Raw genomic sequence first — 23360 nt, 5'->3', positions numbered from 1 at the left:
ATTATGCTTTGTTGGCTGTTGTAATCTGTGGAGCTCTGGAGTGGCCACTTTACTGTGGCCCAAAGAGCTGAACAAGTCATTGGCAGAGCACACTCAGAACAGCTACCTGTCAGCAAGTTGTATCTAGTGTCACTCAAGAGTCTGGGAGAGAGGAAAAATGTGGTTATGCACTCTACAACAGACAAAAGCTTTCAGAGTGGGCTTTGTGACTCTTGGCATGTTTTCCATCCCTTCCATAGACTAGCAGTACACTATTTATGTGTCAATAGCAATTATTATGGATTAATGCCAAGATTTCAAAAAGCCCACCAAAAAGTATGCCCATGCAGCTACTGCTTCCTCAAATATTATATGACGGGAGCAGTCTTGTGTGCTCCTGAGCTGCTAAGCATCATGCAATGGACTGCTACACCAGAGGGAACTGGCAAACCATCTATAACAAAAATCCTGGGGAGCGGGAGGGTGGGAATAAAAATCAGTGTCTTCCAGGTGGAGAGGGGAGAAGGAACAACAGGGATAAGCTACCACATATAAATTACACTAAGGGCAAGGCCTGCAACTGCAGCCAGAGTAGAACCACGAGTTGAAGGTTTCATACTGAGTAACTGGACAGCGGTTCAAGTCAAGGCTTAGTTGGAGATTCCCTGGGATGAGCTGCTGCACTTGCAGTGGCTGCTTTTATAGGAGGCACAGAACTACTGAGTAGTGATGCCATGGAAATACCTATGGCAAGATGTGTAGGTGACAGTACCATGCAGCTTCTAGTAACACCAGGCAGGCAGAGGCAGGCCTAGCTGCCACCAGCTAAACTGGCTACATCTACACAATTCATGAGTTCCAGTTCCTCTTAAACTTGGGGTGGAGATAATTTATTAGACTTTTCAGCATTAAAACCTGACAGGCACTATAAAAACTTTTAACTGTATTTAAAAACAGTGATTCTTTAAAAACACTGATTCTTTAAAAACACCCGGTGTGGCTGGGAGTTAAGGAGGTAAGGGCTTAAAGAAAAAATCTAAAGTTCTTGTCACACCTTCTTTGGGTCGTTTTGCACTAGATCCTGCTGGAGTCTTGGGCTTGTTCTTTGCCTTGACAGGAGACCTGGAAGCCACAGCCTTTGCACTGGGAGCTGCTTCTGGAGCCATGGGAGCACTGGGCTCCAGGAAAGAGCTTTGCAGCTCCAGAGCAAAGTGATAGTCCATGTGCTCTGGGAACTCCCACACCAGCACGAGCTGGCCACACTTCTCACAGTGCTGCTGGTCCCCTGGAGAGGCAGGAGGCAGCAGGGTGAGCTCAGGAGAGGGTGGCAAATTCTGCTCATTTCCCTCCATAGCTGGTTGTAACTTCAGAAGGGTCCTGGAGCTGGGTGGAGTTGAGGATGTTTGTGTAGCATCTGATGGCAACTTCTCCCAGGAACTCCTCTTGTAAGGAGAAGTAGGGCTGGCGTTGCTGGGACTCCGCTTCACAGGGGACTCCAGGTCACACTGCACAGAGGCAAGTCCAACGCCAGCTCTCTCTCGGTGCTCTGGGGAGCTGGGCACAGGAGACTCTGCAGTGGCAGCAGTGGGCAGGCTGGTTGCTACCGCTGCCTGTGACGGCTGCCGTTCTGCTGCCTTTTGGAAGAATGACTCAATGGCATTAGCTGGCTTCTGCCGAAGCTCTTTGCTTGGGCTCCTAAAGAACTTGACCCTGGCCCTCCCACAAGATGTGGCATTTTGACTAGTGGTGGCTGTGCCATCAGGCTGGGTTTCACCTGTCAGGAAGGTGGCAATGCCTGTAGAGAGGGTGACAGGCTCCGAGAACTTGCTTGCCAAGAGTTGCACCGAAGTCAGTGGTGGAGACCTGCAAAGGACAGACCAACATCAGCTCAGACACCAGCCTGGAAAGCAAGAAATCTTCTGAGGTAAGACTTCAGACAAAACATTCACAGACAAGGGAACTGCAGTATCTGGCAAGGGGTGGGAGAAATGTTTGCTCTGACAAAGTTAGTATTGCTACCTCCAGAACAGACATAGCAGGCTCTGTTGGGAAAAGCAGAACCCCTCTTTCCAAAGCAGCAATTCCCAAAGGAAGGGCACTGGAGCAGGAGCAGCCTACTGCCAGCCTGGACTTTCAGTCACTACAGGCTGAAGCTGCTGTGAGATGAGAGAGCCCTAAGGGAGCAGCAGCTTTGTCAGAGTTTAACAGACAGGACCTTCTGACCTTCTTGCCTTCACTGCAGAGCAAAAGGAAGGAGGGAAGGAAATGCTGAAGACAGGAGTTGTACACTCATTTTTCCTCCTGCCCCAAAGGCTTCCTCCCAAAAAATTTTGTCCCTAGGGTAGGACAACAAGGCTTAGCTAGCTTCTCCAGCCCAGCAGGGCCAGGACAGCCTCGCTCCACCTGGGCACACCCCAGCCAGTAGCAAACCTCAGCTCCAAGTACAGAAGTGTCTCAGGGCTCAGAAGAGACCAGGCTATCCTAGTGCGAGAATGTCACTGCACTCTACTTTGAGGGTGCTGGGAATCACTTCTTCTGCCACTCAGCATCAACTTGAGTTTCTTTCCAACAGACCTCTGGCTCATCCAGTATCTCCCACATTAGAACGAGTTCTGACAGATGATCCACCTTGTCCCACACTCACCATGCTGCCTGGTGGGCCCCAGCCACGTTGCAGTTTTGGATGAGGGTGAAGGCATCGTTGCACATTTTCTGTGCGTCATAGCGGGACAGGGCGCACAGACGTGACACGCGGGTGTCCCCTTGCTGGCGGATCACCACCATCAGCTGCCGGGCCACGCGGTGGTTCTGCCGGGAGAGTAGAGCTGTGCTTCCAGCGACTCCTGCAGGAAGGGGAAGGAACAGCCAAGGCGACCGTTCCCTGCCCGGAGCCCTCCCCAGCCCACCACCCCCCTGCCATCTCCCGATAGTGGGGTGGGATACACAACACCAAAGTGCTTGCACAGCTGTGCCACACAGGATGGGATGCACTTAATCTTTGCTTTCCCTCAAAGGCAGCTCCACACATTTTCTGGCCCCGCTGCAGTGCCAAAGCTGGTGGTTTGCTCCCAACCCTGGCCTGGAGACTACCATCCAGATAGGAGCACAGCACTTCCTCTCACAGCCCACGGGCACCACGCCTGTGTCAGCAGAAGGCTTGCAAGGGAGCAGCAGTGGCTTTCAGGTCCCTGCATCCTAAAGCATGGGACAAGGATCGTTCTAAACCCTGCCATGTTCTGGGGCAAAACCATCCTTCCTGGCCATGCTCCTGCACACCTCTCTACTTGGGACACCTCAGCACACAGGCACACCCCTGTGGTCAGCAGATTTCCTCCCATGCCACACACCACCCTCAGCCTCCTGCAAACCACTCATGGTGCAAATGCACTATGTGCCTCCTCGTGTCCCTGTACCTTCCCTCCTTACCTGGCTCCTGTCCTTGTTCAGTCTGGATTCCAGCTCCAAGGCCATCTGCAGGAGCCAGTGTTGCACCTGGACAAAGCAGGGATAACAGGTTGAACCTCTGCTCACAGCAATACCACAGCACAAGAGCAGTGCTCTGCACACTGGGGAATGCTGGTGGGGGATCAGACTGGAATGGACAGGCTATTGTAAGGCCCCCTATCTGTAGTAGTCCTGGAGAAATCAGTCCAGCTGAGGATTCAACAAGGACATTGTAGATACCACACAAGCCCTGCAGCATTACTACTACACTTTGCCAAGTAATCTAGGTTTCCTGTCATGGACTTCTCTTTCCATCTTCCTACAGCTCACCGGGAACTTCGCCCCAGCTAATAGCTAAAGCGCATCCTCCCTCTTTCTTTGGGCTAGTTACCTTCTTTCTAGCAACCATGCTCTTGAAGCTTGGCACTGTAAATAACTTTCGAACAGCACAGGCCCACAGTTTTGCTCATGGAAATTACAACAAGGTTGGACATATTTGTGCATGAGTTTGTAAATGCATTTCTGACAAATGGGGATTTCTAGGACTCAAATCACCTCCCACTGAGCCCCTAGTCTGAGTTTCAGGGCTTAACTGTGCCGAAAAGAAGCAGCTCTGCAAGCTAGTCTCAGGTTTTAGTATTATCTTCTCCACAGTGAAAGCCAAGCCTTATGCTAGATGTAGGCTTCTCCTACCGCCTTCTGTGTGGCCAGGGCTGTCTTCCCAGGGAAGTTCTTGCTGCAGCCAATAGACTGGGGCAGGTACCGGTTTTTGACAGGTTCCTCTTCAATTCCTCTGCACAAGTCATAGAGCCAAGACCTGAAAGTCACAGGGAAAGCTTGAGGTTAAGGCAGCTACAGACAGGCAGGCATCACTGGACAGCACGTCAGTGTCCTGCTGAGCCCTGCTTTCAACTCAGTGCAAGCTGTGACCGTCTCATCCCCAGTTCTGCAGTTGCTGAACAGGTAGGATTCCTTCAGGACACAACTGCCTGTCAGCACAACTCTTCCGCCTCTTCTCCTTAAGTGGCAACAGTTCATCAGTCTGCAGGGCACTCCAACCACTATTCTGGCCCCAGAAGTTGTGTTTCAGGCTCCAGTCCAGCCTTGTCATTTCTTCTGTGATGAGACTGTCAAGACTGCCCTCTTCCCAGCCTGCAGAGAACCAGCCCTTCCACAGCTTGGCCCCATCCTTGATGCTGTAGAGAAAGGCTGAGGCACTGGCTGACAAGCAAAATACTATTCTGGGGAGGGTAAGAATAAGCAGGCAAGACTGGAAACCTGTTGTGGGCCCGATAGATCAATGCTTCCCAAAGATGTCACTGAAGTTTTACCTTCCAACCTTCCTAATCACAGCAGAACAACCTAAAAGGTTCTGTGACTGAAAGGAAGTCTCAGTTCCTGCCAAGAGCCAAGTTGTGGTGGATGGTTTATCATTACCCAGTTTTGTCTCCAAAGTGAGTCTGGAGCTCAGTCTCGCTGAACTGTGTCAGCTCCCCAATGTACTCTACTCCCAGGATGTCTGTGATAGCAGTGCCAAGCTTGCCTCCCAGGTTACGGCTACGGCAGAGAAATGAAGAAAAAGAGAAAACACAAATGAAGCATCATGTGGAGACTATGACAAGTCTTGTTGCAGCAGCTGTTCCTAGATGAGGACAGCTAGAAGCTGCTAGAGACTAGCAGGACAAAAGGAACACTTGGCACATAAAGCTCTTCTGCTCATAGTACAAGGACACAGAGGAGTTGATGTAAAACTGCTCCTTGGGTCCCCCAATTTTAGCACTTCTCCCTCAGCTCCATCTAATCCCAAACCACGCTCTGAAGAATGCCTCTCACATGCCCTGCTTCCTCCTACTTAGGACCCTTTCCCACACACATCCCTCTCCATTCCTTGCAAGACACTGAAGGGAGAGAACAGCAGTGCAGGTCTGGAGAGCAAGATTAGGGATTCATTCCTCTGGAGCAGCGGTGCTGGTAAACACTTCCCTATATAAGGAAAAGTACTTATGCACAGTGTGGATGCTCAAAACCAAACCACATCTGCTCTCTGTGAGCACAGCTGTCACTCACACTGGGGAACAGCTATGGCCTCCCTGCCCACAGTTGCTCCTGGCTTACACCTGTACACCCCAGCAGTCATCCTGAGCACAGCCTTACCCAGGGAAAGGATGCCCACAGGCTGCTAGTGGGCTTTTGGATTGTGGTCCCTTCACCAGCAGGGCTGCAACTCCCAAGCACAGTCCTCCTCAAGTGTGCTCACAGCTGCAAGGGATCACTGGCAGGATTGCCTCTATTTGTTAGGAGCATTAAGGAGCAGTTACTGTGGAGCTGAGAGCCTCTGCTGCCTGCTATCAGTGAGCATCAAATTGCTGTGCTGAGGTGGCCAGGAACAGCCCCAGGCTGCACTGAAGCAGCAGCTCCCTGGTACTTACATGCTGCTGACGGGCAGTTGGCTGAAGAGCTGAGGCACAAATCGTGCAGATACCAGTGTCTGGCGGTTGGGCTTGTTCAACCCACAGGCCAGTTTTGCCAGTGTCTGTAATACAGAAGAGGGTGGAAACCCTGTTACTACACACCGTGCACTGGCCTAATGGGACTCTACCTAACAGCTTGTGCTGCATCACCTCTAAAAGCTGTCTTTGGAATAGTTGCTAGGAAGATGTGCAAGGTGCACCACTGGTTACTCCTAGGCAGTATCCTCCTCAGGACTTGACATGCGCTAGCCAGGTACTCTGAAAGCAAAGCTGTTTCCAGACTTTAGTTCTGTGAAGTGCTGGACTCCTACTCCAGGCAGCTTAGGGGATCTCAGTCTATCATCGGTTGTGGTTGCCATAGTTTTCCACCAGGCAAGCATGCTAGAGCTTCCACTGCATGCCCATAGTCCTCCCCAGGCTATGTCTCTCACCATGTCTTCCTCCTTCATTGTCTGTATTTGTCTTGCATTTTCTTAGTGTCATTATTTTAATCTTCTCTCTGTGAGGTCTGCAGCAGCATAGTGCTGCAAAAGGAAACCTGCAAAATGCAGACTGGCTAGCCTGGAAGGCATGTTTTCCTGTACAGCTTCCCTTCCCACTCTAAGCTACCACAGGGTCAAGAACACAGACCAGTTTGAAATACGTTTAGCTGGGTGTTTGAGGTTTTTTTGAACAAGTCTAATAACTTCCTCTTTCACTGCTTTGCCACACATCCTGCAACTAAGCAAAATTTCTTGCCTGCCTATTGAGCTAATACCTTTATTAACAGCTCATTTTACAGGCTTACATACATTTGGACTCTTTTCTAGACAAAGTAGATCCCTTTTCAGATGTCCAGTTACTGTTTTTTCTTGTTTGGCTGGAGACTTCCAAGTTTATCCACCTCATAAAGTGACATGCTGCAAGCCAAACAAATCACTGAGACTTCATGGGGAGAAATCATTTACTTTTTCTGACACTTTCTGTAAACTGCACATGCTGAAACAGGATTTGGCATTTCTACAAGAGCATTTGTATTACTGACTCATCCTGCTGCTTCTCCACAACAACTCCAGGCTACTTCCTGACTTACTGTGACTTAGCCAAAATCCTACTGGTTGTTTTTTTTTTCTACAAACCACAGAAACAATTGGTGAGCATAGGAGAAGCAGAAGAAGCGCTGGTTGGTGATTTCAGACTGATTCTAGGCTTTTTCAAGCTTAGAATTTTCAACTCTAATTTCATCTCAGAACTTTCAGAGCCCAGGCTCTGAGCCCCATCTATGCTTAGCAACACCTGAATTCATACAGTTGTTCCCTCTCTGTAGGTTTCAGTGAAAATATTGGCTCTCAGCAGACCTCAGACAGATCCCCCCAGGATCCCACTCTAAACATCCCAATTTGAGTGCAACTGACTGAACAAAATAATTATGGGAAACAGTAATATTTTCTTCAGCTAGATGCATGCCCTTCAGACAGCCTCAGTCATGTTGTCTGCTACCATGTCATCATCAGGTTATTCAGCTCAGGGTGAGTTGTGTTAGAAACCTGAAGGCTGACACCTTGCAGCTGTAGTCTTCCCTGCACATTTGGCCACTTGTTCTGTCAAAGAGGGCATGTAAATGTGTGGTTCTTGAGAAAACCATGCTGTTATTCTCCAGGCGCTTCCAAATTGTTTGGTCTCATTCATCATTTGGGTTCCTGGTGTACTCTAACAAGGTACTTCATTGGGAAGAACAGTTCCTTGGGAGAGTTTTCTGTAGAAAAAATACAAGCATAAAGCAGGTAATGTTCACCTTAAGTTTCAGGCAACAGCCACTGTAGCCAGAGAATGGTTTTTACTGACACAAATTCCCAGCGACTCAGAGGCAGAAGAACACCAGATTGGGGCACTGAGGTGAACTGGGTTGCTTTTCCTCTTTCTGGTGAGTCAGTGTTTAGGCTGCCAGCTGCACTTTGGGTGATGCTCAGCCAGCTGCTGAGATCAGCCACAGGAGCACTTGGTGCATGACAGCAGCTGCAGAAACAAACGGACTTTGATGACGTTGATGCTGCAGCTACAGAGGGTTTCCTGCCAGGTGAAAGGAGGGGTGGTTTATTGAGAGCACCCCTTTTATTCTGCAGAAAAGGTTTGTACCCACAGAGGTGAGATGGCTGTGGAAGCACAGTACAGTGTTCTGCACAGCCACAAGTAGGCTGTGGTGATCTCTGCACTGTGCTTGCTGCTACAGATACACAGTTCTTCAGGGATAGTACAGTACATCATAATGTCCTTACTCCCTCAAAAAAAAAAATGCTGGCATAGAAAATGGAAGCTGGGAGAACCTGCTAGGAATATCAGGGAAGTTCTCTGTTATTCTTGATTAAAGAACACAAAAAGGCAAATTGAACATCCCTTCCACTGGAAATTTTTACAGTGACCTTTCTCAGCTAGCTCATTTCTGCCTCACAGCCTGCTCTAGCTTTAAACTGAGCCAGTGCAGAACCATCTCCAGTCCCTGAGTACAGCTAGCAATAGTTCCAGCTGTTTCTGCAGCAGTCTAAGATGAAATTCATCTTCCTTGAACTCCAAAGCATCCACTTAGTCTTCAGTCTTCGTTTTTCTTTTTTTTTTTTCACTCAGAAACTGCCTTTATGAAGTCATACCTGTATAAATAAGCCCCTCTTCTGCAAAACAAAAGGGGTGCTCTCAGTAAACCACCCCTCCTTTCACCTGGCAGGAAACCCTCTGTAGCTGCAGCATCAACGTCATCAAAGTCCGTTTGTTTCTGCAGCTGCTGTCATGCACCAAATGCTCCTGTGGATGCTCTCAGCAGCTGGCTGAGCATCACCCAAATCCCTGCAGCTGGCAGCCTAAACACTGACTCACCAGAAAGAGGAAAAGCAACCCAGTTCACCTCAGTGCCCCAGCCTGGTGTTCTTCTGCCTCCGAGTCAGTGGGAATTTGTGTCAGTAGAACTGGCTACAGCCACTGCTGCCTGAAACTCAAGGTGAAGATTACCTGGTTTATGTTTGTGTTTTTTCTACAGAACACTCTTCTGGTGGACTGAAACCCCTTTTGTTCCTAGTGAGCTCACTCATTAGGGTATACCAGGAATCCAGGCAGTGAATTGCTAACTGCCCAGGCCACAGCTCTGGGGAAACAACTCCCATTTCCAGATGTTTTGTAATTTCTCTGAAGGTGTGATCACACATGGCTGCATTCCCACCTCGGTTCATCTTCTCCAGGAGACTTGTAAGTATGTATAGGAGAGCATCTACAGCATGTTCTGACTCTGCTACTCAGAAGAAATCAGGCTAATGCATTATGCACGTACCTTGTTGTGCGAGATGCCAGCTGAACACCTGAATCCAGTGGCTGCTTCCACAGCCACCCTGATTTCTTCCACAATTACTGCGCCCATGGTCAACTGCAGATCAGGACAATCGGGGTTATCGAAAGACAGCGATGCCAGCCACTCGTCCAAACCACGTTGCCGCAGCTCCTCTAGAAAAGGGACACAAAGGGGATCACAAGGGGATATGATGTGGCACTTCTTGCTGAGCCCAGCAAAGGGACCCGCAGCATCAGCCAGTCCCAGCCAGCAGCCACAGGCTTCTGTAGGCGCATTCCAGCCACACGGAGGAGAAGCAGGCACCTTAAAAGCCATTCACTGCGGAAAACACAGACCCCATTTACCACGCTCTTGATTCAGGGGAGACAAAGCCGGCGGGGCGGACCCTTCCCGGGGGGCGGGGGTCGGTGCGTACCCTTCCCGTCGGGCTCGGCTCGGTGCGTGCCCTTCCCGCCGGGATCGGGGCCGGGCTCTGCGGGCAGTCCCTGCACGAAGGTGCTGGGCAGCAGCGCAGCCGGCAGGGGGCGGCCGCGCAACTCGCGCAGCCGGTGGCGCGCGCTGCCCGTCAGGTCCAGGTACGCCTCGTCGATGCTCGCGCGCTCGATGGCGGCGAAGCGCGACAGCACCTGCATCACCTCCGCGCTGGCCTCCCGGTACCTGCCGGGCGGCGGGCACGGGCTCAGCCCCCGCCCCGCGACAAGGGGAGGGCCCGCGCTGCCGCCGCCACCCTCGGCCCTCGCTCTCACCGTGTGAGGTCCGCCTTGCCCCGCGCCTGCGGCACCCGGGCCAGCGCCAGCTCGGGGCACAGCGCCCGCGCCTCCGACGCCCACATCCCGCGGGACACGCCGAAGGCGCGCGCCTCGTAGCTCACAGCGATGATCCTGCCAAGACATGAAGGTGAAGTGCAGGGCGGGCCAGGCCCCGCGGGGAGCGGGGTGGGACGAGGAGCCGGGATCGCCAAGCCGGCTCGCCTACCTACCCTCCGCCCTGCCACTCGGTGTACTGCACCACGGCGCAGGGGCGGCCGCGCAGCTGCGGGTCGAGGCGCTGCTCCACCTGCATGAAGAAGCAGTCCATGTCTACCAGGGCCACCACCCGCTCCCGGCCCCGCGACATTCCGCCGCCGCCACCGGCTACCGCCCGACTGAGTGAATGATTGAATAACCGCCCGCTCGGTGGGGCGGAGAGCCCCGCCTTGCTCCGCCGCTTTGCGGCACCCGTAGTTTCCGCGTGGGGCACGCCGGGAGTCGTAGTTCTCCGGGGTGTGGTGGGGCGTGCGCGTGTCCCCGCCGCGGCGGTGCGCGGCGCCCGCGTTCTCCCCGTGTCCCCGTCCCCCCCAAGGCGCATGCGCGGAGCTGCGTCCCGGCCGCCCCGCTCGTCCCGCCCGTGGGTGGCCGGTGGCGCGCGCCCGCCGCCGCCGCCATGTCCGCCGAGCAGGTGAGCGGCCTCTGCGAGCAGCTGGTGAAGGCGGTGACCGTCATCATGGACCCGGCGTCCACACAGCGGTACCGCCTGGAGGCCCTCAAGGTACCGCCCGGCGAGGGAGGAAGGGAGAGAGGGACGGAGGGAGGGAGGGCGCCGGGCTCCGGCCACGCGGCGCCCCGTCCGCATGGCCCCGGGTGGGGCGAGAGCCCAGTGGGCAGGTCCCGGGCGTCCCCTGGGGTGCTGAGAGCCGTCAGCAGGCGGGGGGGTTCGGGCGGCCGCGTGTCCCCCGGCGTGCTTCGCCAGGGATGGGGCTGCCACCTCCCGTCCCAGCGTGTAACTGCGTGTGCGTGTCCCGGCCCTCCCTCCCCTAGTTCTGCGAGGAGTTCAAGGAGAAGTGCCCCATCTGCGTGCCCTGCGGGCTGAAGCTGGCGGAGAAGACGCAGACGGCCATCGTCCGGCACTTCGGCCTGCAGATCCTGGAGCATGTGGTCAAGTAAGGCAGCTCGTCCCGAGCCGGGGAAGGGTCCCGGCCTGCCGCCACCCAGCGTTGGCGTGAGACCTGCGCCCATTCCAGCGCTTCCCGCCCCAGGGAGGCACTTTCAGGACGCAGGGAGTTTGTTCTGCAGCAGAGGGCAGTTGCAGTCCTGCTCTGGATTTTTTTCGTCCTCTGTAAAAGAAGGAGAGAAGAGAATGGCTTTCAGGCAGGTTGGGAAGGTGAATTCACTGAGCTCTAAGACACGTTGACATCACAAGATGAAAATAAGTACAGTGGGTTACCAGTAGGTCTTTGCAGTGTTCTGTCCTTGGCCCCCTGCTAACAAAGAGGCTTTGTATTAGTTCAGTTCTGAGATTCCTTTCTCTGCCGCCTCTACAGACCTGATGCTTTGTGCTTTTGCTGCTACTTCTGGTGTCTGTTGACCTCGGTGGGGCACACCCATTTGCCAGCAGGAGTTTTAACTCAGCCTTTTCTTTCAGGGATTGGGTGCTGGCAGAGGCAGGGAACTGTAGTGTGTCTAGGTAAAGAAATGATGGATCGTTGAGGATCAAGTCAGAGATCTTTACAAATGTTTTGACTTGGTGTCCTTTTTGTTTGTTTGTTTATTTTTAACAGATACCGCTGGAACAATATGCCTCGCCTAGAAAAAGTTTACCTAAAGAACAATGTTATGGGCCTCATATCCAGTGTAAGTACCTCCTGCACTAGGCTATTCTCTGAAATGTGAGAGCAAAAGGAAAAAATACTCCAGTTAATTAGCATGGAGGATCTGAATCCAGTTTTGCGTTTCATTGCTTTCTCACTTTGCGTCTCTGGTTGTTTCAGTGCTTTTCTCTGTCTTGTCAGGTGAATAGCCATGTTACCTCACATGGCAGGAAGTTGTGAGGCTTGTATAACATATATAAGGTACTTTTTCTTGTCTTAGGAGGCAATTCAGTAACTATGGATGTTCTTATCCTTTGCAAAAACACTAAAGTCATTACCTTAGTCGTGTTTTCTCTGTTGTTGTGATTGCTCTCATGACCAAGTGACCTTCTTTTGAGAAGAATCCTTCTCGTTCCCAGAGTTTATTAGCTATGGATGCTTGGGAGTGTAGGAGTGTCATCTAAGGTAGCTGCAATGAAGAGCTGCCCAACGTTGTGTTTTGTTTTGGTTTTAGTTTCTGTGGTTTAGAATGTTTGCAAACACTGTGTTTCCCAGGTCAGAGTTACAAATGCCTGAGGCTTGCTGTTTTGTGTAACTCTGCCCCCTTCCTGTTACAGGGAACTCAAAGTATCCTGGAGGAGGAAAGTCACATTAAGGATGTGCTGTCTCGCATTGTGGTAGAGATGATCAAGCGTGAGTGGCCTCAGCACTGGCCTGACATGCTAAAGGAGCTGGATACCCTCTCCAAGCAAGGGGTATGAAACACAGCTGTCTGTTCTCTTTTGCTTGCTCATAGTATGGGGTTCAGTCAGTCTTCTGTCATCCCAAGGAAAATCTAACTCCCTCATGGTCAGGTGAGACAGGCTGGTGATGGACTCAAAAATCCCTGTAAGATTAAGATATTCTGAGATGGCTCTATCAGAGAGAGAGGGCCATCTTCCTGTCTTATTTTCCCAACATGTGACCTATGTCTTCATGCATGGTTGCTTTCTCTCCACATCTTTGAGCTAGTCTCTAGAGATTTTAGTGTTTGGACTATGCTGATGTAGTGTATTTCGCTTTGGGACATCAGGAAACTCAGACAGAACTGGTGATGTTCATCCTCCTACGTTTGGCAGAGGATGTGGTGACTTTTCAAACTCTGCCTACCCAGCGGCGGCGAGATATCCAGCAAACCCTCACCCAGAACATGGAAAAGATCTTCAGCTTCCTACTGACTGCCCTGCAGCAGAATGTCAGCAAGTACAGACGCATGGTGAGAGTCTCCTTCCCTTGGGTTTAGTCTGTTAAGTCCTAAATGCCTGAGGCATTTAGGAATTGGGATGCAGCTCCCAAATTGTTGGGGAAGCAAGTGCAGAAACTGAAATCTCTGTTGCTGCCGCTCTGAGGTAGGGAATCTGCTGTGGCCTGGGAAGCTGGTGCTGATCAGAGAGACTGAATGCACAAGGCTGGCAGTGTTAGTGTTGATACTTTGATTTTGCTAGTGTAAATGGCTTGAGTGGATGCGTGCTTCATCCGTACTGTTGGAGTGCCTGCTGGCACGAGGGGTGTACATCTTAGCAAAATGTAGGTGTGGTTGTGGCAGAAACAGGTAATTTGGGGTAGTTTATGTAACACACAGTGGTTAAGAGATGCCATCCAGGAGTCGTGTCTGCTCTCTCATGCTGCAGAGCTACATTTGAGGTGATGCACCAAAATGTGTGAGTTTCTGATGTCTCAACATGCATCTGGACCTCTGGTCCTTTTCTCCAAGAGCTCAAGTCAGGAAGCCCTTTTTTTGTCAAGTTTTAGTGAAGAATGTGCTTCTGTTTCTGTGTAATGAGACTTTTTTCCTCAACTCTTACTTAGAAGCAGAGATGTGCAGGTCAGTCACAATGGATGGTGAAGGGGAGTCTACCCCAGTCTGTTCCTGTGAAAAGGAAGTGGATTTGAGAGTGAAGCACAGTTGAGAAACAAAACTAGAAACAAGTTGCTTAGTTTTATCTCATATTCTTTTTTTCCATTAATTAAAATCTAGAGTTATACTAAATGTGAAACTGGGAAAGAATGAAAAAGCCTTTCCTACCTGACTTCTGTACACTTTTCTGATGCACTGTCAGGCTGAACAGCCCCACTCTGTAGAGCAGCCAGTTTTCTGTGCAGTTCATGGTGGTGGGAGGGTGACCCTGGTGTGTTTTGTAGTCTGGTTGAAATGCATTTCCAGGTAAGGTTTGCATTGCAATGCTTGAGGCTCTGAAGTGTGGCTGCTTCTGCTAATGGTGGAATCTTTCTGATTGGCAAGGTTGGAGCACCCCAGGAACAAGAAGTCCTCACCACTCCACAGGTTAGCAGATCTTTGGGATATATGTGAACAGGGTCAAATCTGAGGGTTGGGTGTTCACCTGTCTGCACACAGACTGGGGGAGATGATGGGCAGGTCCCCAAGACCATTATTATGTGCTATGCTTCTCAGTATGATGGATTAATAGACAAACATGTTTATAAGGTGGGTCATTTATGAAGTGTTTGGGATAAAGGCTGATTAGCTTAAAATCACTGCAATGAATAGTCCAAACCAAATCTTTGCAGTGGAAAGAAATGCTTGTGGTGTCTTTGCATCTGAAAACCAAATCAAACCCGAGTGTCTGAGGGACTTGTTTGCATTAGGCAAAAAGATGGTACACGCAGTGCATTGTTGCTGTTAAGTGTCCTAGGCCTAGGAGTCAGGCTGTAAGTTGTTGCTCCAGCTCTCTGCAGCTGCCTTTCTGACCATGAGCAAATCATCCTTGCAGACCTGAATCTTTAAAGCCACCAGCATCTTTTCAGAGTCTGGCTTTTGGGTGTAAGGTGCTCTTAAAAAGTCAAGTTTCTTCCCTGGAAACCTTCAGGAAGTACCGAAATGCCTTTCCTTCTTGTCCCCTGGGTCTCCCTGGTACCTGCTGACTGGAGTGTTACCTTTTGGATGAGAAGGGAATTGTGGCTTAACTTGCAATTTAGAGTCCTGGTTTCTTACCTGTCTGGGGGTGCAGAGGTGACTTTGTTGGCTGCAGCAATGTCCTGAGTATGAGACTGTGGTACAGCCTCTTTTTTGGCTGCATCCTTGAGGAGAACCCTGTGCAGCCGTGGCTGGGTGGAAGTGTGTGCTGTAGCTGTTCACTTACCCTCTTTTGTTTTCTTTTTCAGAAGACTGATTTGGCTCAGGAGCCAAAGGTGAGTGGAGCTATGTGGGAGTTAGCTCTTTGGTACTTCTTAGGAGGAAGGTTACTTAGAACTAGGCTATTCCCAGGCTTTCAAGTCTATTGCCTGCAGTTTCATACAGATGGATTTGTTCACTCATAGTACAAGCCCCTTGAGAAGAGAGAAGTGAGGAGTGGCAGCAGAAGGGTCCAAGTCTCTCACTTTGTCAGGGAGTTCTTGGTGCTGTTATTCCAGGGAGCGGGTGGCTTTAGATGGGAATTGGTGTTTTTCTCTGGTTCTGACCTCATGCCTCCTCTCTGTTCACAGGCCCAGGCAAACTGTCGTGTGGGGATAGCAGCACTCAACACTTTGGCTGGCTACATTGACTGGGTAGCCCTAAGCCATATCACAGCAGACAACTGCAAGCTCTTGGAGATGTTGTGTCTGCTCCTAAATGAGCCTGAACTCCAAGTTGGAGCAGCAGAGTGTCTCCTGATTGCTGTCAGCAGGAAAGTGAGTTCTTCCTCCCCAGTTCTTCTGGCTCCCCTTTATTTTTCTCCTATTCTCCTATATAATTCTTCAGATTGAGCAACGCTATCTTTGCCCTTTTATCTAAGAATCAAAATTCAAATTTGGCTGATTCTGTTAATGGTATTTGGTATGAATATCATGCCAGCACAATACATAGAGTAGCTGTTGGAACCCTCTGCAAATTCTGTGCTTGCATCTCCTTGCAGTTTGAACTTGGAGGTCCCCACTGACTTTTTTTCCCCCCACTTCCTACAACTGTGAAGTGGAAAATAGTGTCATCAGCTGTGTCACCTGGCAGCTCAGAGAAGTGACAGCAGGATCTAAACAGGTGATTTGACCCATTCATTCACAAGCAGCTGAGTGTCAAGGCTGTTCATCAGCTGCCTGTAAGTAACTAGCCAGTCTTCTGTGAATATGTCTCAGGGTCAGTTTTGCTGTTGAAAGTTCTTGTGGTGGGATTGCTTGGAGAAAATTTTTTAGATACCTTGGAATTTTTGGAAAGTTTTTACTTAAATCGTATGTAAGCCCCTTCCCAGGTGGAAGGAAAATGGTGACTCTCCTGATTTTGCTTGCAGATGGAAATAAATGTTTATGTAAATGGGAATAAATAGTTATGTTCTAACTGAGGCATGTGGTGTGTTTTGTGCATAGGGTAAGCTGGAGGATCGGAAACCTCTGATGGTCTTGTTTGGAGACATTGCCATGCACTGCATCCTCTCTGCTGCCCAGTGAGTACCATGGTGCTGCTGTGATTTCACACAAAACTGCATACAAATGGCTTTGTAGGTGCAGAAGATACTGTTGCTTAACCAAAGGAAGCAGGAACTGGATAGGAGAGAACAAAACCACCATTTCTTTTGCAAAACTTGGAAAAGCAGGGTTTTTTTTCAAAACCCATAATTGAAGGACAAAGAGATGTAAATATCACAGCTTCCCTGGCTTTCTGTTTTAGCCTGAAACTGATCAGGAGGAAGGACTCCTTCAGAGAGGCAATTTCAGAGGTTTTAGATGCCAATAAAGCAGTACTTCTTGATAATAGCAAAGAAAATCCCACAGATAAAATCAAACTGCTCTAGTCCTCTTTATCTACAAGATAGCCAGCAGTGTGCCTGTCACCTACAGCATGAGTAACTGTGATCCTGTTTTTCCCCCCTTCCCTCATTCCCAGGACAGCAGATGGAGAAGGCCTGGTGGAGAAGCACTATGTTTTCTTGAAGAGACTTTGCCAAGTTTTGTGCGCATTGGGCAGCCAGCTATGTGCGTTGCTAGTAAGTCTTTACTAATACCAACAGCAACCCTGGCAAGGCTAGTTTTTAGGGCTGGGGCTTGAGGCAACCCTGATCTAAGGTAGGACCAGGGTTCTCTGCACATTTGGCAGCTGTAGGGTTCTCTCCATGCATTTCGTAAAGGCAGTAATGGCTCTGCTTTTAAGTGGGATGACTGTATCCTGCCGAGTCATAGGAATGTAGACTGGAGGGACCCTGACTGATGCCAGGGCTTTGCTGTCATCAAGAACCATTTCCTATAACCTCTGTAAAATGCTGAGCTTCACTGAAAATTGGTCAGGTTTTTAGCTGACTACTGCTACAGAAAATCTAGTCCAGGAAATTACTCTTCTATTGGAAGCCTTTTAAATTTCCCAGTAAAAATAATTCAGAGAGTATACCTGTCTGTTCTTCTACCAAGGCTCTCTCAAGCTCAAGGAAGAAACGGGTTTTGTTCCTGCTGTTCATCTTTGTAATGTTTTGTGTCAATGTTGAGATGAAGATGCAAATTCATACTGTTCATGCCATGCCAGTGCTGAATTCCCACTCCCTCCCTTCAGCTCAGTGCTTCTAGGATAGAGAGGGCAGGCTTGTTGAGAGATGCTGTTGGTGGGGAGATTGAAGCAATGAGCCTGTAAAAGTGATAGAGCAAAGTAAAGTCTCACAGGGAGGGGAAGAAAAAACCAAAACCAACCTTTGAGAATTCACCTCTAAAAAGAATGGACAGGAACCAGAGTGCATTACTACTTCCAGTGACTCCACTTGCTGCTAGGCAGTAGGAGTTGTTAATCCATAATGAAGTAATGAGATGGAGCTCACTTACTCAGATTCACTTGGGAGAGGCAGCACTGAGCTGTACAATTTTGGGGATCTTGAGGGCACCAGGTCATGTTACAGTTTGTGAGAAGCAGCAAAACCTTGAATTTACTTTCCTGACAAACTTTCCTGAACTTACTTTCCTGACAAACTTCCAAGAAAGTTACTGGTCATGGATACCCATATGTTAAATACAGGAAACATTTGGAGAAATCGAGTGAAATTACCTGGGTTTATTTTCTTGTGAAATTCTTCAGTTTGAATTGCACTACTTTGGTACAGCTGGGTGGGTTTGACCCAATAGGAGTAAAATTGTGATTCACAGCAGCAGCAGTGGTTATGAATTTGGTTTTAATGGAACTCCACTATCTGAGAAGTCACCCTGTACTCTTGAATGAGGGTGGTGGTGTCTTCAGCACCTCCAGGCTGGTCAGCAGAACTTGATGCTCCTTGGGCTATACTGGATTCAGAAAAAAATCAATTGTTCAGTGTTTCTGTCTCTGCTCCTTTACAGTCTATGGCCTTGGATGTAGTGCTCCTGCTTTACCCTGAAACATACCATTTGTGAGCCCAGCCTGCCATAAAGTTAGTATTTTGTCTGAAATACTTCATGTTCCTCATAGGGCTCAGATTGTGATGTGGAAACGCCAGCCAACTTTGGAAAATACCTTGAGTCATTTTTAGCCTTCACAACTCATCCCAGCCAGGTATGTAAAGGGCTGAAAGTCTCACATGTATCTGTATGTGAATGTATAATTGAGCTAGCCTGCAGAAGACTGCAGAACTTCAGCTGCTAAGTATTGCTCTCTAGGCTCTCCATTTCAGCTGAAGGCCTGGAAGGCAGTGTTTTCTACTCCCATTACCACCCCATCAAGAGCCATGCCTGATACAGAGATACTGAGTAGAAAATGTAGAATTTGCAATCAGCCCTATTATTAGAGATTTTTGGCTTTCTGGAAATTTGGGATGTGCCTTCAAGGTGCCTTGGCCTTAACTTTATAGTCAGTATAATTTGCTGTTGCTTTGTGATAGCAGCAGTTAATGTTAACAGTGGTAATTCCAGCACTGAAATCCTCCTCTGCTCCTCTCTTTTCTCTCTTCTCCCCGCAGTTTCTGCGCTCTTCCACCCAGATCACATGGGGAGCCCTATTTCGGCATGAAGTTCTGTCTCATGACCCTTTGTTGCTGGCTGTCGTTCCCAAGTATCTCCGTGCATCTATGACCAACCTAGTGAAGGTATGTGGGAATCACAACTTGTTGGGTGTGAGAAGGTGCCTGGGTGAACGTGGCCTGTGGGTCATGGGGGAGAAACTACATTTTTGTTGTGTCATGGCCAGACAAGATCTCCAGCCTGCTGAGGACACAGTTGCATCTTGGTTTTATTGTCTGCTCCTTGCCTCCAGCCTTCATGTTCTTGAAGCTGGTGTTAGCTGTGATGGGTGACTTCTCTTCCTTCCTGACCTTTTCCACTTTGTCTCCAGGTGGGCTTTCCTTCCAAAGCAGACAGCCCCAGCTGTGAATACTCGCGCTTTGATTTTGACAGTGATGAGGACTTCAATGCCTTCTTCAACTGTAAGTTGCCATACCCTTTGTGCATTCTGTTTGTGCCTTTCTTCCTACTTTCAGTTGCTGGCCAAGCTTGGAGCCTACCACATTGGCTTGGCAGCTTCCATTTGTGTCTCAAGTTTTTCAGCCTGGATCTTGGAGTAAATTAAGTTAGGATTTTCCTGTGGCAGCTCATGTGTTTAATTTTACTATTTGCTGTTATTTTGCTTGCTGGTCAGGTAGGTGGCCTAATAGCATTCTGGTGTCAAAGAAAATGTGTCTTTTGGTCACCTAGAGGAGGAAATCAAACAACCTCAAGTCATGTTCAGGTTAGGAGAGGAAGGCACCTTACAAAAGACTTTAGATGCCATTCCAGAAAGAAAATCTGTGTTGGCCCTGGTAAGAAGCTTCTGGTTTAGTACCAATAGCTAGAGTTGAGAATTAAAATAGCAAAATTTAATCATGATATTAAACCAGCACTAGATATTAATGATTTTACTTTCATTTTGTATTTTTCTTCCCAAAACTGAAGTTGGTTCTCATTGGCTGGTGTAGTTTGGTACTTACTGGGTGGATGGGAGGATACATTGAATAAATTACATAAATTTTTACTTTTTACATTTCTGTCTAAAGATTTTAAGGGTTGCAGTTTTTATTGCTTATTAGATAGTTTATTTTTTACTTACTGTAATAAATCTGTTTGGATAGAAACTATAAAGTAGCTAAATGCACAAGGCCTGAATCTGAAGTAGTCTTACAGGGTTAAGTTATATTGAAGACATTACATATATAAGAAAATAAACTAATTTGAAGCACAAAATAAAATTGCTTGGCAAAACAACTTTATTAAACAATGCAAGTTGCATTTGTAGTCAGCAGAACTGATTGTTTTGTGTGGTCATGCACTGGAATATTTTGGAACAAATTAAATTCCTGTTCTGTACTTTGCTTTTAGTATCTTCGAAATTAAAAACAAGGCAGCTGGGTTTTTGAGTTCACATTTGTTTGTCATTAGTTGAATAATCTTGGAAAAGTGTGTTTAGCTGAAGGAAGTAGTAGTTATCTAATGCTGGTATTTTATCTCAGTATCCCAAGATGCTTTGTAAGCAGCAAACGTTTATAGTTTGAAGAATATTTTAAATGAAGACTAGAGGCCTAATTGTAGTAAATCTAGTTTAGCATAAATTTTCATAATTCATACTGCATTTTAATTGCACTTTTTAAAATGTTAGTCCATTATGTTTTCGTCCACTTAAATCACTTCAAAAATTGCTCATTCTGTTGTACTTGCTGCACTGTTTGTGTATTTGTACCCGCTACACAGCTATTGCCAAAGCAAAAGTCCATAATGTTCATGGGTCTGAAAAATTTGCAGCATCAGCTGTTTTCATGGTGTCTGATTTTTCCCTGCAGCTTTCCGAGCCCAGCAAGGAGAGGTGATGAGGATGGCTTGTCGTCTGGACCCTCTAACTGGCTTCCAAATGGCTGGGGAATGGCTGAAGTACCAGCTCACAGCTCCTGTTGATACTGGACCCATGAACTGTAGGTCACCTGAAAAAAAATGGGGATATGGGATTTGTCTTTTAATTAAAGCCAAAAAGAAACTTCTTGGCCTTTTTTTGGTTGATGTTGTTGGAATTTTTTAAGCAGTAACCAAGACTCCATGCTAGATTTTCAGGCTTTAAGGTCTTTGCAAGTTAAAAGCAAAACTGAGTCAAACCCACCCCTTCCCTAATTTATCCCTTTAAAGTCTACATATGGAATAACTGATGTAAAGCCCCTGGCTCCTCCTTTCCTTCCCTTCCCCCAAATCTCTCTGCAGAACAGATACAGCTGTCCCTCTGATAGAATTTTACAATTATTTGGGTCTTTTTATTTCTGTAATATATTGATTATTTTTGGTAGGGAAGTTGTGCTTCTCTGGCAAATCCCTTGTCATTCACCTTGCTTTCCTACTCTGGAGGAAGGTTCCTTGGTGCTCTGCAAAGTCACACTGAGGGCAGTCTTGCCTGCAGTGCTGAGTCTGGGCATGTGGTCTCTCTTCCCTTCTGTGATTTGTTAATATTGCTCTGCATAGTACCTCGAAGACTTATGTCTCAGGAGCCTTCACTTGAGTGAAGCAAATCACCTTAATTGCTCCCAGTGCATACCTGCAAGGCATCTGCAGTGAGAGCTGTGTGGCCAAAATACTTGTGAGTGCTAAGATGTTGCAGCACAGGAGCTTCTCAGGTTGCTGTTGAGGATGGTTGAGCATGGTGTTCTCTTCCTTTCAGCTAAGACAGGCGAAGGTCTCTGCTCCATCTTCTCTCCATCCTTTGTGCAGTGGGATGCCATGACCTTCTTCTCGGAGAGTGTCATCAGCCAGATGTTCCGAACCATGGATAAAGATGTATGTGTATCCCAAGCTCTTGCCTTCTCTCCTGGCTTCTTCTGGGTCGGCAGTTCTTCTGGGTTTTTGCAGTTATGTTATCCTTAAGCAGTTTGTAGTAACTGGTTGCCTCCATGCAAAACCCAGTTTGTTTGGTGAGCCATTCTCATGAGGAGTAAAGACCCTTCTTTAGATGAGGACATGTCTTAATTCTGGGCACTATGGGATGAGAAGTCACTGGAGAGTGCTCAAGTGACATGCTTTAAGATAGTGCCTTGCTAGAGGAGAAGAGACTGCTTAAGGAAAAATTCCTTGAGTTTATTTAATTATCCTCTTACTAGATTTTTTTAAAATTTTTTTTCACTTTTAACTAAGTGAGAGGAACTTATGCCCAGAGAGCAGATCAGAAACATTTTCTCTCTGCCTTTTGTTCAACAGCAGGCGAATCAGAAGGATCAGTTTGATGTAGACTGACTTGAATTTTTTATTACATTAAGCTGCTCATGCACTCATCAGTCTAATCACAGTAGAATAATTATATGGGTCGTTACAGTTGGTTAAGCATGGAATCTGTTGGACAAAGTCAAGAGGAGAATTGGGAGACAGACTGAGAGAGGAAATTTGCCTATCCCAGAGGTGCCAGCAAAAGTACGGGGACTAGAGACTGATGTCTCAAGACTGCCCTGTCAACAGTGGCGAAGGCACTGTCCTTTTTCCCCCAGCCTTTTTCCTAGGTTTTGTAGGAAGTGTACTGTAGGTTGAAGTATTGAGTGTTGCCTCCCTTTTTCTTTCTTTTTTTTTCACTACCTTTGTAGGAAATCCCAGTGAATGATGGCATAGATCTGTTGCAGCTTGTCCTTAATTTTGAAACAAAAGATCCTCTCATCCTGTCCTGTGTGCTCACCAATGTCTCTGCTCTCTTTCCGTTTGTCACTTACCGACCAGAATACCTCCCACAAGTACTTTCCAAGGTAGGTATGTGCTGACCCTGCTAAAATCACATCAGCTTTTTGTGGTGCAGGGCTCTTGTACTAAACTGCAGGAGTCAATCCTCTTGGTGTTGCTGTCAAGGAAGGACTATCCTTCATGTTAAAGATGGGAGAAACTGAGACTGAGGCTTGTCACAAGAACAGTAATGTCAATTAATCCAAATTTTGCAGTTCATAGCCTTAAAACTTAATGTTAAGTGCATACTCTGGCCAGTAAACAACCATGTTTTCTTTCAAGGCCTTGCTGTATTGATGGTACATCTTTCAGCTTACTCAGGGGTTCTTCACTGACTTCAGTGAAATTGAACTAAAATCTTTATTGCCTATTCCTTAAACAGATGTGAGTGCTAAATATTAACAAATGATACATGTTTTTTGATTTTTCCTCCCTTTTCTCACAGTTGTTTGCTTCAGTTACCTTTGAAGTTGTAGAGGAAAGTAAGGTATGTCTGAATTATTATCTGCTAATGAGCTATAACAGTTGGATCAAATAATGTTCTAGCGGAGAGAGCATCCTGAGTCTGAAGACTATTGTAGTAGGCTTCTCAGGTATAGTTCTGCTCCTGGGAAAGCTGGGGAGTCCAGATACTGCTGATCTCTGTGGTTGGCATAGCCTACTAAGCTTTGGCTCACAAGCTTAGAAGGCTGCAGACGTGCTGTAAAGCCAATACACTTAGTTCCCCAGGCGGTGCTGGCCTTCCCGAGAGTGAAATCTCTTCATTAGCTCTGGGTATTCTTTCAGTACTTGGTATACATGGCTCTGAAGGATGGCTGTAAACCCCCTAGTTACCTAAGGAGTGCTTGGAGTCTTGAAATAGTGAGGAAGAGTCATAGTATCCTCACTCCTGAAGTACAGCTTGTTTGAACATGGATTTCTTGAGTTGACTACTGCTTCAGAGGAAATTTGGTTGCTGCAT

At 47.9% G+C, this 23360-nt stretch overlaps 2 protein-coding genes across 7 annotated transcripts in view; one reads left to right on the top strand and one right to left on the bottom strand.

Annotated features, from left to right (window-relative positions):
- Window positions 1–875: 875 nt before the first annotated feature.
- On the bottom strand, window positions 876–10323 carry POLH (DNA polymerase eta; the record flags this gene model as incomplete). The annotated part of the gene is made up of 10 exons (XM_082276907.1): window positions 876–1842; window positions 2624–2787; window positions 3406–3471; window positions 4117–4240; window positions 4861–4980; window positions 5853–5956; window positions 9190–9359; window positions 9623–9864; window positions 9954–10088; window positions 10187–10323. The coding sequence occupies 10 exons, from the start codon at window positions 10321–10323 to the stop codon at window positions 987–989; spliced, it is 2118 nt and encodes a 705-aa protein (XP_082133033.1). The 3' UTR covers window positions 876–986.
- A 249-nt stretch (window positions 10324–10572) lies between these two features.
- Window positions 10573–23360, top strand: part of XPO5 (exportin 5) — a 29006-nt gene continuing 16218 nt past the window's right edge. For 2 of the 6 annotated variants that reach the window (XM_082303216.1, XM_082303215.1), the window contains exons 1-17: window positions 10573–10734; window positions 11004–11125; window positions 11744–11816; window positions 12391–12528; window positions 12846–13028; window positions 14055–14096; window positions 14936–14962; window positions 15257–15442; window positions 16112–16188; window positions 16629–16728; window positions 18165–18248; window positions 18652–18777; window positions 19023–19113; window positions 20500–20628; window positions 21360–21475; window positions 22270–22425; window positions 22845–22886. In XM_082303216.1, the coding sequence (XP_082159342.1) occupies window positions 10630–10734; window positions 11004–11125; window positions 11744–11816; window positions 12391–12528; window positions 12846–13028; window positions 14055–14096; window positions 14936–14962; window positions 15257–15442; window positions 16112–16188; window positions 16629–16728; window positions 18165–18248; window positions 18652–18777; window positions 19023–19113; window positions 20500–20628; window positions 21360–21475; window positions 22270–22425; window positions 22845–22886 (1797 nt within the window). In that variant the 5' untranslated portion in view covers window positions 10573–10629. Of the gene's footprint in view, window positions 10735–11003; window positions 11126–11743; window positions 11817–12390; window positions 12529–12845; window positions 13029–14054; window positions 14097–14935; window positions 14963–15256; window positions 15443–16111; window positions 16189–16628; window positions 16729–18164; window positions 18249–18651; window positions 18778–19022; window positions 19114–20499; window positions 20629–21359; window positions 21476–22269; window positions 22426–22844; window positions 22887–23360 lie in introns of those variants that run through there. The other 4 variants (XM_082303219.1, XM_082303217.1, XM_082303218.1 and 1 more) reach the window with 3 other exon arrangements.

Source organism: Coloeus monedula, assembly GCF_965178545.1.
Source record: "Coloeus monedula genome assembly, chromosome: 2".
Lineage (NCBI taxonomy): Eukaryota > Metazoa > Chordata > Aves > Passeriformes > Corvidae > Coloeus > Coloeus monedula.
This window is presented reverse-complemented; position numbering and strand designations above follow the sequence as displayed.